Genomic DNA, 13,531 nt, shown 5'->3' on the forward strand with positions numbered 1-13,531 from the left:
CCTGGATACTGTTTTCCCACTTGAGAAAGTGGAAAAGTTTCCAGTATTCCTCGACTGATTCTGTAACTGGACCGGATGGCATCAGTTCACGTGTCCTAAAAACCTTCTCTGCTGCTCTTGCACTTCTTCTCTTTGCCTTTTTCACCCTGTCATTTGCACTCGGTCATCTTCAATCTGCTTGGAATTCAGCCAACATCACAGCAATACATCACAGCATACAAAAAGGTGCAAAAACGGATCCTCTTAACTAAAGAGCAATTAGCTTACTTCCAATCTTCAGAAAGGTCAATGAATCCATCATCACAGTTGACATAAAATCCTTCCTTTTCTCCAACCACCTCATCTCAAATAATCAATTTGGTTTCAGACCAGGTCACCTCACCTTGGACAAGCTGTATCCACTCACCCAACAATGGATGGAGGCCCTCAATGTCCGACATGAGATCAAGGCCATCTCTCTGGATATATCTTGTGCTTTTGATACAGTCTGGCATCCTGCCTTGCTCAAAAACTGTCTGCCTATGGCATCCCAGGCCAACTGCACCCATGGCTTACTGACTTCCTCCATTCTCGTAGCCAAATTGTGGCTCTCAACGGAATCCTTTCATCTCCTCTCCCTGACAAGGTTGGAGTGACACAAGGCTGTGTTCTGGGTACAGCCCTATTCCTAATCTTCATCAATGATCTCTCTGGAAAATCCCCTTTATCTATTTGCTGATGACTCCACCATCTGCCATGACATCTCTCATTGTTCAGACAGGCAGGCTGCAGCCTCTAGAAATGCCTTAATTACCACCTTTCCTGCACTGACCACAGAGCAAAGTTGGCTTCCAAAGACAGCCAGAGTCTAGGCATCATTCAAAGTTTCAAGTAATTCCTTCAGAACAACTCACATAGCTTAATGCAACAATGCTTTCCCAGACTGGCCTGTGTCCCTGCATCAAATCTGTCTCTCATGGATTTTGTTGAATGCAAAGTTCTCAAACATTATTTTTTTGTTTATTTATTTATTCCTATGCAGCTTGTGGCTGCTTGGCTGCATAATTTTCTGGGGGCGCAGCTGTACTGCTGATGCAATGCCCTGTTCCCAGCATGCTGGCACTCATTTTGCTGACCTTGGAAGGATGACAGGCTGTCAACAGCCCAACAGGGACTTGAACTCAAGACCCTAGAATCATAAGCCAAAAACCTTGACCGTGCGGCTGACACCAGGCCTTCTCAAACATTAATGACATCTTGTGTGATGAGGCAGAAGCACAAGGCCTGTTTCTCTCACACTGCAGAAAGGTTGGTAGCCTCTTTGCAGTTACTGCCTCTCCCTACAGCCTTATCCCCTCTGCTTTCTTTTACATCCCACCCTGCCCAGCTCCACCTTCCCCACGATATTGTACACCAACATTAACCCCACCGAGACGAACCCTCTTGTTTGTGGGATACTGTGTTTACTTCACTCCTCTCTGTCCTTTCTTGTTCATTCACTGCCTTGTTTGTTACAAACAGCTGTTCCCTCACCGCCCCACTGTCAGAATATTGCCTTACTGTTCATCCTCATCTCACGATTCCATGAGTCTAAAATTTGTATCAAAAACTACATTAATTTTATGATACCTCCCAATAATATTTATTTCCCTCTCAAACTACCCTGCTAGGTGAACTGCAACTACATAAACTAACATTTAGCAACATGAAGGTTTCACTCTGCTTACCTGCGTACAAACTGACTGCCTTTGGCATTCGGCAGATTTCGTTTCTTGATGAGCCTCTCTATTGCCGTAGAGCGAGGCTGTCGATCACCATGACGTTTGTGGAGTCCAGGGTACTTCTTGTCCAACACCTGCTCCCGCCTGCAAGTGTAAATTAAGAAAAGAAATCGTATTCTTTGAATCGATTGGATTACAAACTGGAAAGGCAAATTGAAGATTCATACACTGTCTCAATTGTTCGAAGGGAAATTGCATTTTTTAAAATCTTTTGATGCAATGATACCATTATTTATTCTTCACGATGTCAAGATTCCAACCAAAATATGCAAATGAAATGTAAATCCTTTCCAACTCCTGGCTCTCCCTGCAAAATTATATTTGCAAGCAATTGCAATGGTACCGTAGATATTATTTCCCAAGATAAGAATAAAGATCAATTCAAAATCAATCTGTTTTGGAATTAAGGGGAAAGTATAAACAAATAAAATGTATTTCATCATTTAAAGAACAACAAGGAGCTGATACTCGAGGTCTCCCGCCTTATGGGTGGTAGGAGGAATAGATCTGTGTTATATGAAAGATAAATCTTGAACGGTTTTTAAAATATCACGTACTAGTCCAGTTCACTATGTCCAGGAATATTATTGTGGGCCGGGGGTCGGTGGCGAGGAACCGCCGCCAGGTGGAGCAGTAGAGCCGTCTCCCACCGAACACCCGGAATTGCAGGTCGTAACCTTCGGACAACTCTGAAGATCACAGGTCACTTAAGGACCGTGCTCACCAATTCTCTGATGGCGTGGGGTAGGGTTAATAGCCAAAGTTCAATTTACCTAAGTACCCACGTCGTCAAATTACCGGGGAAGTCACACCCTCAATGGACTCTGTCGAACCGGGTCGCTCTAGCGACCTCAGTCCGGTGTCACCGAGCGGAATTACCAAAGTCCGTCGGTCCAAACGACAAATTACAGCCAATCGGCTTACCGGTTCTCAAGCACGAACCGTGATGGGTCAATAATAGAAAGCACAACAACGAGCTGGTACATTGAACAATTGGGGGGTTTATTTATCATGGGACAGGGGAGCACAAAAAAACAGAGTTAAACCGACTATCAAGAAGGAATGCAAGTAATGTACAAGGCACTTAAACAATTACTACTTGTAGACTGGGCCCACAGACACACACGCACACACCCAAAAGAAATGGTGGCCACGGCCTTTATTTGGCCCTTTAGCTTGGAGGGAAAGGCGAGCTGAGGGCAAGAGCCTGCACTTGCACCTGTCTGCCTCGTGCGGTCTGGTCGAGCTTGTCCAGTGGCGGGACTCGAACCAACCACCAGGGACTAGGGATAGAGCAACGGACTCCAGCCAGCACGAAGGCGGACGAGGCGAGCGGCGATCAAGGCCAAAAAAGCTTCCACGGATCAGACGACACCAGGCCAGGCAGACTCAGACAGCCAGACAGAACGCGCCGATCACTGTCCTCTCCTGAGGTGGGAGGGATTTTTTTCCCTGGCCACTCGCCTCCTGACTGGACGGTTGCGTCGTGCAATTCGTTGGCCGTCCTGCATTGGACAGGCCCACGGTAGACGGGGCAACTCCCACCCTTCTGGGTGGAGTCCCAATCTGAGGAGATTTTAGCTCCGCCTACCTCCTCACCTAAGACCACGTGCATAATGGCGACCGGGTTGAGTGAGGGATGGTGCTGCTGTTGTTGTTGTTGTTGATGTTTTTAAAAAAACCCTGACTAAAAAATAAACCCACATCGCACACATGAAATTCCCATTAGACATAAGGGACGAGACCCTAACTATAAACACATACTTATCGAAATAACTGAACTGCGGGGGCTGCTGACTGTCTGTATGCAAAAGGCTTCCAAATCGTAACACTATGAGTTCGTTTTATTTTTTTTGGGATTAGCAAAACTATACATTTTTGGAAACTTCATAGAATAACGAATCAGGAAATGCTTGATTCCATTTTCCCAGAATCCAATATGGTGGCCATCTTGGATTTTTTAAATGTCGACCTTCCAATACTATTTTTTCAATATCTTGACTTCTACATTACCTAGGATCATGATTCCAGTGGCTAAATCCACATTTTTGGGGAAAATAAATCCAATGGTGATAATTAGAAATCAGTACAGATGATCAATGGCACAGGTTGAGGTCACCATCTTGGATTTTTAATGCGCATAACTGAAGTTTACGCTTATCTCCTTATCCTGGCTCCTTGGTGACATACTGTAGGAACCTGATCCAAGTGGGTACCTGAACAAAAGTGTAATTACTGCAACAAGTCATTGTCCAGGTACATAATCTCATGCTGGCATTTGTAGGTATATCTGTGGTGATTGTAATTGCAGTTATTATGTCAGTATCTGCAGGTATTAGAGGAACATCAAAATAATTAAGACAAATCCAGGTATGTTGTTGTTTCTACGCGGCTGGTGTGTATGCAGCATGTCCAAGCTAACGCGAGTTCGCACATGTTAGCTGCGTTTCCAGATGTGTCAACTGCAAAGCCCCTCTGACTATTTTTTGTATGTACATTATACCTTACATATTGTTTGTGTAGTATTGGGTGTTGTATGTTAATGGGTGGTGTTTACCTTTCTTTTTGCAGACCTGTATTAGAGCAACATGAGCAAGATGTCTCAGCTTCATCAGCTTGGAGCAGAGAGACAGGGTCAGGAAATAATTAACTGGAAGCTGTGCATACTCTGACAGTCTGATTACCAAAGTAAAGGACACTTGGTATTACATCCTAGACTAGATTCCTATCAGAAGATACAAGATACAGTAAAGGAGAGAGCCACCTTGAAAGATGGAAACTATGTTGAAATGCAAAAGTGGCTCACGGACATCAAAAAAGAAACACTATGTGAAGAGCATGGATTTTGGCATCGCAGCTGTTACCTGGTCACGACTAACAAGGACCACATTCAGCGAGCCCGAGACTGCTATGAACATGCATTATCCACTGGGTCGTACCCTGCCAAAAGACGTGGACAGAACAGAGGAAACACTAATAAGGATGAACCAAGCCCGTCTGGTCAGTCTTCCCCATTCACATGGTCATGTATGGTGCCACTGGACAAGGACCTGTGTTTTTTCTGTCAAGAAGACACTGATGAATAGTTGTTCAAAGTCTGCACACAAAATGCTGGAGAAACACTCAAATCAGCTGCAGATAAGTCCCAAAATCCAGCATTCAAAACGAGACTGAACGCATGCATCTCACCAACAGATGCCCATGCAGTAGATGCTAGATATCACAAATCTTGTTGGACAAAACATGTATTCCATGCCACGCGAGATCAAGGTGAAACAAAGAGTTCATCAAAAGTCCATCCGCTACAAAATGCATGTCTGATTGAGCTGATCAACCTTGTTGATGTGCAAACTCAAAACCAAGCCTACTTCTCAATTGATGACATTGAAACCGCATACATGAGAATGCTTGGACCAGACGGTATGGAAAACCATTTCCCGGCATTCACCAGATGGTGGCTGAAGGAGAAGATCCTTACTGAACTGCCCAGTGTGAAGTCTGTCCTGCAGAAGAACAGAAGAAAGCCAGCAGTCTTGTACTCTTGTACTCAGGCTGATCTGATGGAGTATCTGGCATCAAAGATGGTTGAATACAGCAAAGAATCCCCCAAGCTTGTCATTGCTTCTGCTGCAGGACACAACGGGAGCAACAGTCAATTGGACTTTAAAGGCAACAACCATGAAGAAGCAGACACCTTGTTGATCCACCATGGAGTACTGGCTTCACGTCGCAACCCATCCGATGCACAGCTCATGTTCTTCTCCCCAGACGCAGATGTACTGGTGCTGGTTGTAGCAAATTATGAAATCCTGCTGAAAAATACTTGTGTTTCAATGGCATCTGGGATTTTGGAAGTGAAACCAATATGGAAAGCTCTGGGTGCAGATCGAGCAAAGGCTTTGCTGGCATTTCATGCATTTACAGGAGCAGACAACACTGGGCGGTTTTCTAGAATAGGCAAAGCTACCTGGCTGAACATCTACCAAAAAGCAGATGATCATGTTGTCAAGGCTCTGCAAATGCTGTCTCAAATCAGTGAAGTGACAGAGGATCTGCTATCTACTTTGGCTGAGTTTGTATGCAGTGTATACTCACCGAAGGGGATCCAAATCGACAAAATCCCTGAACTGAGATGGTGTCTTTTCTGCAAGCACATGGCAAAAAGTGACAAGCTTCCACCCACACTTGGTGCCATCAAGCAATATGTCCTACGAGCCCGTATCCAGGCCAGAGTGTGGGGTCAGGCAGACATCGCCCAGCAGGAGTTCCTTGACCCACTACAAGGATGAGGATGGCCAGCTGAAACCAATGACAACTGAGTCCCTCCCAGCACCAGAGGCCATCATTGAGATGGTCAGATGTCAATGCAAAGCAGACTGTTCTTCACACAGATGTTCGTGCAATTCAGTGGAGCAATCCTGCACGGAGCTATGTCAGTGTAGCACTGACTGCTAGAATGATGAAGACCCTCGGGATATCACATTTGCGAGTGACAGTGATGATGATAGTGAGGACGATGGAGATGTGTAGACAAACATGACAGTTTGCTTGTGTGTAAGCTTTGGGTGTCAAATTCTGAATATTTTTTTCTTTTTCTGTTCTGTTCTGTTCAGCTATGCATATTAAAATGCAAGATAGACACCCATGCATGTGTTATTGACATTTGTAATTATCACCATTGGATTCCTTGCCCCAAAAAATGTAGATTTGGCCACTGGAATCTTGTTTATAGGTCATCTAGGAGGCGAGATATTGAGAAACTAGTGTTTGAGGGTCGCCAGTTTAAAAAAAATCCAAGATAGCCACCATAATGACATCTGAGAAAATGGAATCAAACATTTTCTGATTTGTTAGGCTATAAGGTTTTCAAAAATATATAGTTCTCATAATCTCCCAAAAATTATAACGAAATTACATAAGGAAACTGACGATACACAAAAGTATATTGATGGATGATCGGTCGGCCGGTCGGTCAGAGCTCATTTTAATGTTCCCCGTCTCTGACTTTGGCGGAGGGGTTGGGGACAAAAATTCTGCAATTATAACATCGATAATACAAGAATGGCACTTGGTAGGGTGCATACCTCCACCAGGCTGAACAGTTTACGTTTTGTATACTATTTATAGGCCAGATCTGCATCCGGACATGAACCAAAATCTAATCAGCTTGCTCTTGTCAACTAACCAACTCATCTCCAAAGTTTTGTCCGAATCCGTCCACAACTTTTTGAAATATCTTGCTATTTTTTGTTTCGAGCCTATGTCTCAATAATAAAGATTCACTTAAAAAATTATAGCATCTGGATCTGGATCTTCATCAAAATCGAATCATTCTGTCATGGTCACAGAACCAAACCTGTCCACCCAAATTTCGGCACAATCCATCCGTAACTTTTTGAGATATCCTGCTCACAGACAGACAGACAGAAAAACAGATAGACAAGGATGAAACCATAAATATGTCCCCAAATTAACAGGCAGTTTCACCAGGAGGGGATTGCTGGTGGACTGTGTACGCCCTGCAGATACCTGGGAAAGATGAAGCACGAAAATAGCAGAGGGTGCAAAGCAGAAAAGAGATGGTAGAAGACATACAGACCACTGACCTGTCTGTGATGGCAAAGTGATAGACCCAAAGACTGAGCTTCATTGTGGGAAATTCTAACAATCTTAAAGGCCTTGGTTTCCATGGCATCAAGCTGAGCAAGATGTGAGGCAAGGGAGCCAGCCCGGAGGAGAAAGCAGCACTCCATCAAGCTGTGGATGAAGGCCTTGTAGGTTGATAGGAATTCAGGTGTGCCAAGGAAGGACTTTGTACAACGGCGGATGGCCAGTCGGCGGCTGTCTTTTGAGGACAACTTTGAAATGTGGTTGGTTGAAGAGCGATAATGGCTGATAGTGAGACTCGAGTTTGAATGACTGAACTTCCTCAAGAGGATTGGTAAGAAAGGAGATAGGAGGGTTTGCCAGATGGTCCTTTTGGAGAAAGAGAGCGAGAGTGTCGGATTTGTCAGGATTGAAAGACATATTCCAAGTGTTTGACCAACTTGTGAGTTTTTTTTTCCAAGGTCTGAATAGAAGGAAGAAGCTGCAGCCTGCCTGTCTGAACGATAAGAGATGTCACAGCAGAAGGTGGAGTCATCATGAAATAGATAAAGAGGATTTTCCAAAGAGTCAACTTGGCCTTGACTTGAGGAGAATGGAGTTGGCCTTGTTTGTCATAGGCAGACAGTTTGGAGAGCAAGGCGGAATGCCGGACTGTATCAAAAGCTTGAAATATGTCCAGAGAGATGGCTCTGATCTCATGTCTGATATTGAGGTTGAGGGCCTTCACCCATTGCTGGGAGAGTGGAAGCAGCATGTCCAATCTATAAGCAGCATGTCCAACCAAATAAAATAGGCAGAACCAATATAATTTGGTCTTCCATTTGATTTGAATTTAACGTTTTAAAATCCCATTCCGAATTCAATTGAATAAAGAGGACGTAACGGGTCAGGTGTCTGATCAAAGCAGGGTTACATCAAAGCAGGACGTTTTGGTACCCGGTCATCACTGCCAGCAGCTATAAAGTGGCAGTTCTAGTGTTAAGAGCATTCATCAAAAACTGTTCAGTGGAGGAAATTGAAACTTTAACAAAAGTTAGGACTTCCGGTTCCGGTTTTTGAGTGACGGTTGGTTCTGCCGACTTTCTCAAAGATAAGTTTCCGGTTGTTGTTTGTCGCATTTTCACTGTTTATTTTGTTACCTCAATGTTTACAGTGTGTTCCTAGTTCCGTTTTGTTTCAAAACTTGTGCTATTTGGTGAGTTTTGGTCAGTCTTGTCATATCGGGTTTTCCTGAGGCCTACCCATCTTCCTGTCGATGTGCACAATCGTGTTTATTTGTATTTTCTCCTTATTACCATCAGTTTTTCTTTTCTCCACTTTTCCCTCCACCCTCCTTCTCTCCTATCCCTCCCAACTATACCCTCTGTTTCATGTCTTAAAATATAAAAAAAAATACAACAAAAATACTTTTTACCTCACAGTGTACCCCACGTAACCACGTGACTTCCCTGACTGACTCTTCTTCCTCCTGCTCTTCACTCTTCCCTGCCAATGTCACTATGATCGTGAAGGTTTTCACCACACAACTTCACTACCTTTTCTGCAAACCTTTCCTTCACTCTCCCCCCCCCCCACCTCTTCCCTGATCTTCAAGATAAAATAAATAAAATGAGCTCTTACAATGATTAAACTTCCCCTCTCTGTCCAGTTCTTCTTCTTCATAATCATGCGTTTAATACGACCTTTCTTTCATCCCGTGTCTAAAAATTTCATCTGTTACAACACTTCCTTTCTCCGCTCTGTCAATTCTTCTGCACTCCATCCATCTTCCAAGGTATGTAAACAAATCTCTGACCTACAAATTATTAAAATCCTATTTTGCAAAACTTGTTCATCTTCCATGATTAATTGTTTGTTTGTTTTCCAACTTCAGTGCAAATTCACCCCACCTCCTTAAATCTACCTCCTCCGAACTCCTTCCCTATTAAACCCACTCCGTACTCCTCACATCTTGCCCCCCCCCTCCCAATCCCATCCTGGCATCTCTCCACTGTCCTCTGCCTTACTAACAGTTCTCCATCTGATATCCCAAACTGTATGGTTTTCAAACATCTGTGGGCTCCGTTCCAACTAAACAAATGTCCCACACTTTAATTCAGCACACTCCTCAATATCTCAAACATGCTCTCCCTTTCCTCTCATCACATCCCCCCTCTTCCCACCCCCTTAAATCCTGTTCCTCCCCCACCCGCTCCCATCTCCACAATACCTGAACCCAGTCTCATCCTTCCCTTCAACCCAAGCCTCCCTTCTCCCTACTCTCCATTGGTCGTGCCTGCTCTCAGCATGTCCCCACTCCCTCAAAGCTACCCTCTCACACCTCGCAAATCAACTGCCTCCTCCCTCTTCAAAGCAAACTTCTCTGTCTTCTTCCTCCAAGCTCCCCCCAACACCTTTCTGCCTCGATTCTTCCCCCGTACCCTTCTCCTTCAATTACCCCCCTCACCCTTCTCCCTCAATTCTCCCCCCACCCTACTCTTCCAAATTTCCCCCTCACTCCCCCTTCTCAAAGCTGCCCCATTCACATCCACAAAGCTGCCTCCTTCCCCCACCCTCCCTCTTCCACCACCTCCAATGTCCCACTCTCCTTTGCCCCCTCTCTTATTACTTCCCACTGCCACTCATCCCTTCACCACCTAGCCCTTTGTCCTCCTCCCCATCTGACCTTCTCCCTTAGCTCTTCTACAATTTGTCATCAACTGTCAACAACTCTCATTACCTCCATCTCTCCACCCTCTCACTTCCCTCCCCCTTCCCTCCCCCTTCCCCCACCCCCTGCACCGAAGTCTGCTCCCCTCCCTCTCCCTTAACAGTGTGAACCTCAAACATTTGGGTCCTTCGCTCTAACCTGACTGATCTCTCCATGCAGGTTGCCACTGACAAACCAGACAAATCTGCTTAACAGAAACTTTCCTCCTTCAAGATGACTCTGACTCCTGAGTATCTCTCCTTGGTTACTCGCTCTTCCGGTATGACAGACCTGAGCCTCGGCCTGGTGGCGGAGCTGCTCTCTTCATCAAAAACTCTCTTCGTCATTCTCCGTGCACTGTCCTCACTCCCCAACACCCTCCAGGAATACCTCTCACTACGGTTTCCCCTCCAGTTCCACCTCATGTTTATATGTGTGTTGTACCATCCATTTACATCTCGCTCACCAAAAACATGGTCCAACTTCTATCCTCTCATCCCAACTCTCTCTTCCTCATATGTGGTGACTTCAATTGCCATCATGCCAGTTGGCTGAGTGTGGGTACCTCTCTCACCTGGCATGGCACTTCAGCAAAGGACTTATCCGACTCATTGGGACTGACACAATCTGTCAATTTCCCAACCCAGATATCAGCCAATGGTACTCCATCTCTTCTGGATTTGATATTGACCAATTTCTCAGAAAATGTCTGCTACTTCTTTTCAGCTCCAATTGGTTCATCTGACCATATGCTTGTTAAAGCGGTCATCTCTCTGGCTGTTATTAGAAAACCACCTAAGCGCCGACAAGTCTGGCATTTCACTCAGGCCGACTGACAGGGTCTTCAAGTAACCATCAAACTTCCAAACTAGTCTCCCTTTTTGACTCTCACTGGCATCAAGTCAACCTGGAAATGCTTTCAAAGACACTTGCTCTCTCTCTCTCATGCACAGATTTATCCCTATGTCATCTTCAGTTGTCCTATCCTCCCTCCTGCCCATGGTACACTGAAGCTGGTGGCAAGGCTGTTGTCCTGAAACAACTTGCCTTCGCCTCATGGAAGGCAAATCCTACTGAGGGTAATCTAATTTCTTTCCACAAAGCTCGGAACAAGTGTGGGCCCACCTTCAGGAGAGCCAGAAAACAACTTCTTTCTCTCATCTCAAGTATGAACTCTCAAACCTGTCTCCCACCTCCAAATCATAGTGGCATCTGGTTAAGTCTGTTTTCAGAGTTTGATGGCTGCACAGCTGACACTGCCCATGAAAAGGCTGAATGGCTAAACTCCATCTTTGCTTCAAAATCTTGTGTCCCAAACCCATTGCTTTCTGTACCCTCCTTACCCAGTCACACCCAGCTGTTCCTGGACTCTGTCCTTTTCTCCTGACAAGGTGGAGAGCTTGCTGTCAAACCTTCTGCAATCACCCCTCATGTCCAGACAGCATCACCCCTCATGTCCTTAACACCTGCTCTGCTGTTCTTGCTAACCCTCAATCTGTTCTATTCACCCTATCATTTTCTCAAGATCATCTGCCTTCTGCTTGGAAATCAGCAAACATTACCGCTCTGCATAAAAAGGTGCAAAAACAGATCCCTGCAACTACAGACCAATCAGCCTTCTCCCAATCATCAGCAAGGTCATGGAATGTATCATTACTTCCGACATCAAATGGCTTGATTTCCGACCATCAATTTGGATTTGGACCAGATCACTCAACCCTGAACATACTGCTTCTGCTTTCCCAACAATGGATGGAGCTAAATGCTAAACATGAGATCAGTCATCTCCCTTGACATATGGTGAGCTTTCAATATGGACTGGCATCCCACCCTGCTCACCAAACTCTCTTCTTATGGTATCCAAGGCCATCTCCACTCATGACTCGCGGATTTCCTCTGCTGTCACAGTCAACAAGTGGCCCTAAATGGAGTTCTTTCATCCCCTCTTCCTGTCCAGGCTGGAGTTCCTCAAGGTAGTGTTCTTGGCCCTTTGCTCTTTCTGATTTTCATCAATGATCTCTCCAACTCTCTGAAAAATCCTCTTTATCTCTTTGCTCATGACTCCACCCTCTGCCGCACCATCTGTCATCCCTCAGATCAGCAAGTGGGCTCCAGGCCCGCCAAAAAACCCATCCTGGTGAAACTACCAAAATCAAAAATTACCACTCACCTTCACTCTTTCATTCCTCTTTTTCCCACCTCTCGAACAAGCTCCCACACTCTCTTCAATCCCACTCCTCCCTCCAGGTCTGCAAAACAGCTGTTCGCCACCACCTCTTATCTTCCCCCATCCAAAACCTCTAGCTTTTCGATCTCCCTTTAATCCATCACAAACCCACCTCCTTCAAATTCCCTGCTTTCCTTCCTGAAAGTCCCTGTAGTACCATCTTGTTTACCCCATGTACCCCGACCCATCCCTCTCCCTTCCACAGATATCCTACTGTCTTTGTTCCCCACTATTTGGTGCTTCCCTCTCCCACCCCTCTTGTCTCCTGCCTTGTTATATGTTTCTGTCTCTCTCCATCGAGTGCAGCCTGTGGCTGCTGGTTGCATCATTGGTTGGGACGCGGCGATGCCGCTGATGCAGTGTCCCCCTTACCAGTACACTGGTACTCATTTTGCCGACCTTGGAAGGATGACAGGCTGAGTCAACCTCCTGGTGTATTATAATTCAGAAGCAATCGGGGCTTGAACTCAGGACCCTTGGATCCCAAGCCGCCACCCTAACCACTAAGCCAACACCAGGCTTATATGTTTCTGTGTATTAGATCTTATGCGAGCCTCGACTTGGTATACAAAAAAATATTTAAAAAAATTAAAAATTGATGTCACCCATATTACTTGGATGACGCATGCCCCCTCAGAACGTACATGGTGAATTAAACAAAGCCTAACACCCAGAGACAATGTCACTTCTTTGGTTGTTTTAACGATTTCCATATTTATACTTTCGTGATCTATTGTGGCATCTTGATCAGCCTTGGCAGTTATGAAAACACTCGAGGAGAATAAGAGCCGCTTTGTAAAGGTTTATTAATGTACTATGTGGCAGACTTTTCAAAGTATAATTTGTACACATTTACCTAAGAAGTGAATAAAGTTGTGATGACAAATTAGCCGCCAGAAGAGTTGGCTCGTGTCCTTCTCAAGACTGCATGGGGTAAGTATTCTATGAATATGATCTTGTTCTTAATGGTATGAAGAGCTACGACAGGAAGAGAAATGTTTTTTTTTCATTGACGATTCAGTTTGGGAATATTGAAAAGAAGAAGAGATTGGGAAATGCATAACTGAACTCCAGGCAGGGAGATAAAAGTTTGGGTTTTTGTTTCCTACGTTGTTGTTTGGTTTTTTTGGGGGGGAGGGAGGTGGGTTTTGGAGTGAAGAAGAGTAATATGTTGTTTGTATTTTTGAGCGAAGAGGGGAGTGGATTGAGCTGAGGGATCAGAAGTAATAATACCTGGGATAAAAGGAG

At 44.9% G+C, this 13,531-nt stretch overlaps 1 protein-coding gene across 1 annotated transcript in view; it reads right to left on the bottom strand.

The window, feature by feature from the left end:
* LOC147029296 (mitogen-activated protein kinase kinase kinase 12-like) overlaps positions 1-13,531 on the bottom strand; it is a 223,389-nt gene that overhangs the window by 74,065 nt on the left and 135,793 nt on the right. Inside the window, exon 9 of the mRNA XM_085872244.1 lies at positions 1,707-1,844. Coding sequence (XP_085728370.1) covers positions 1,707-1,844 — 138 coding nt within the window. The remainder of the gene's footprint in view (positions 1-1,706; positions 1,845-13,531) is intronic.

The sequence above is a fragment of the Eptatretus burgeri genome, chromosome 3, assembly GCF_056783735.1.
Source record: "Eptatretus burgeri isolate ZD-2024b chromosome 3, Ebu_testis_v1, whole genome shotgun sequence".
NCBI lineage: Eukaryota > Metazoa > Chordata > Myxini > Myxiniformes > Myxinidae > Eptatretus > Eptatretus burgeri.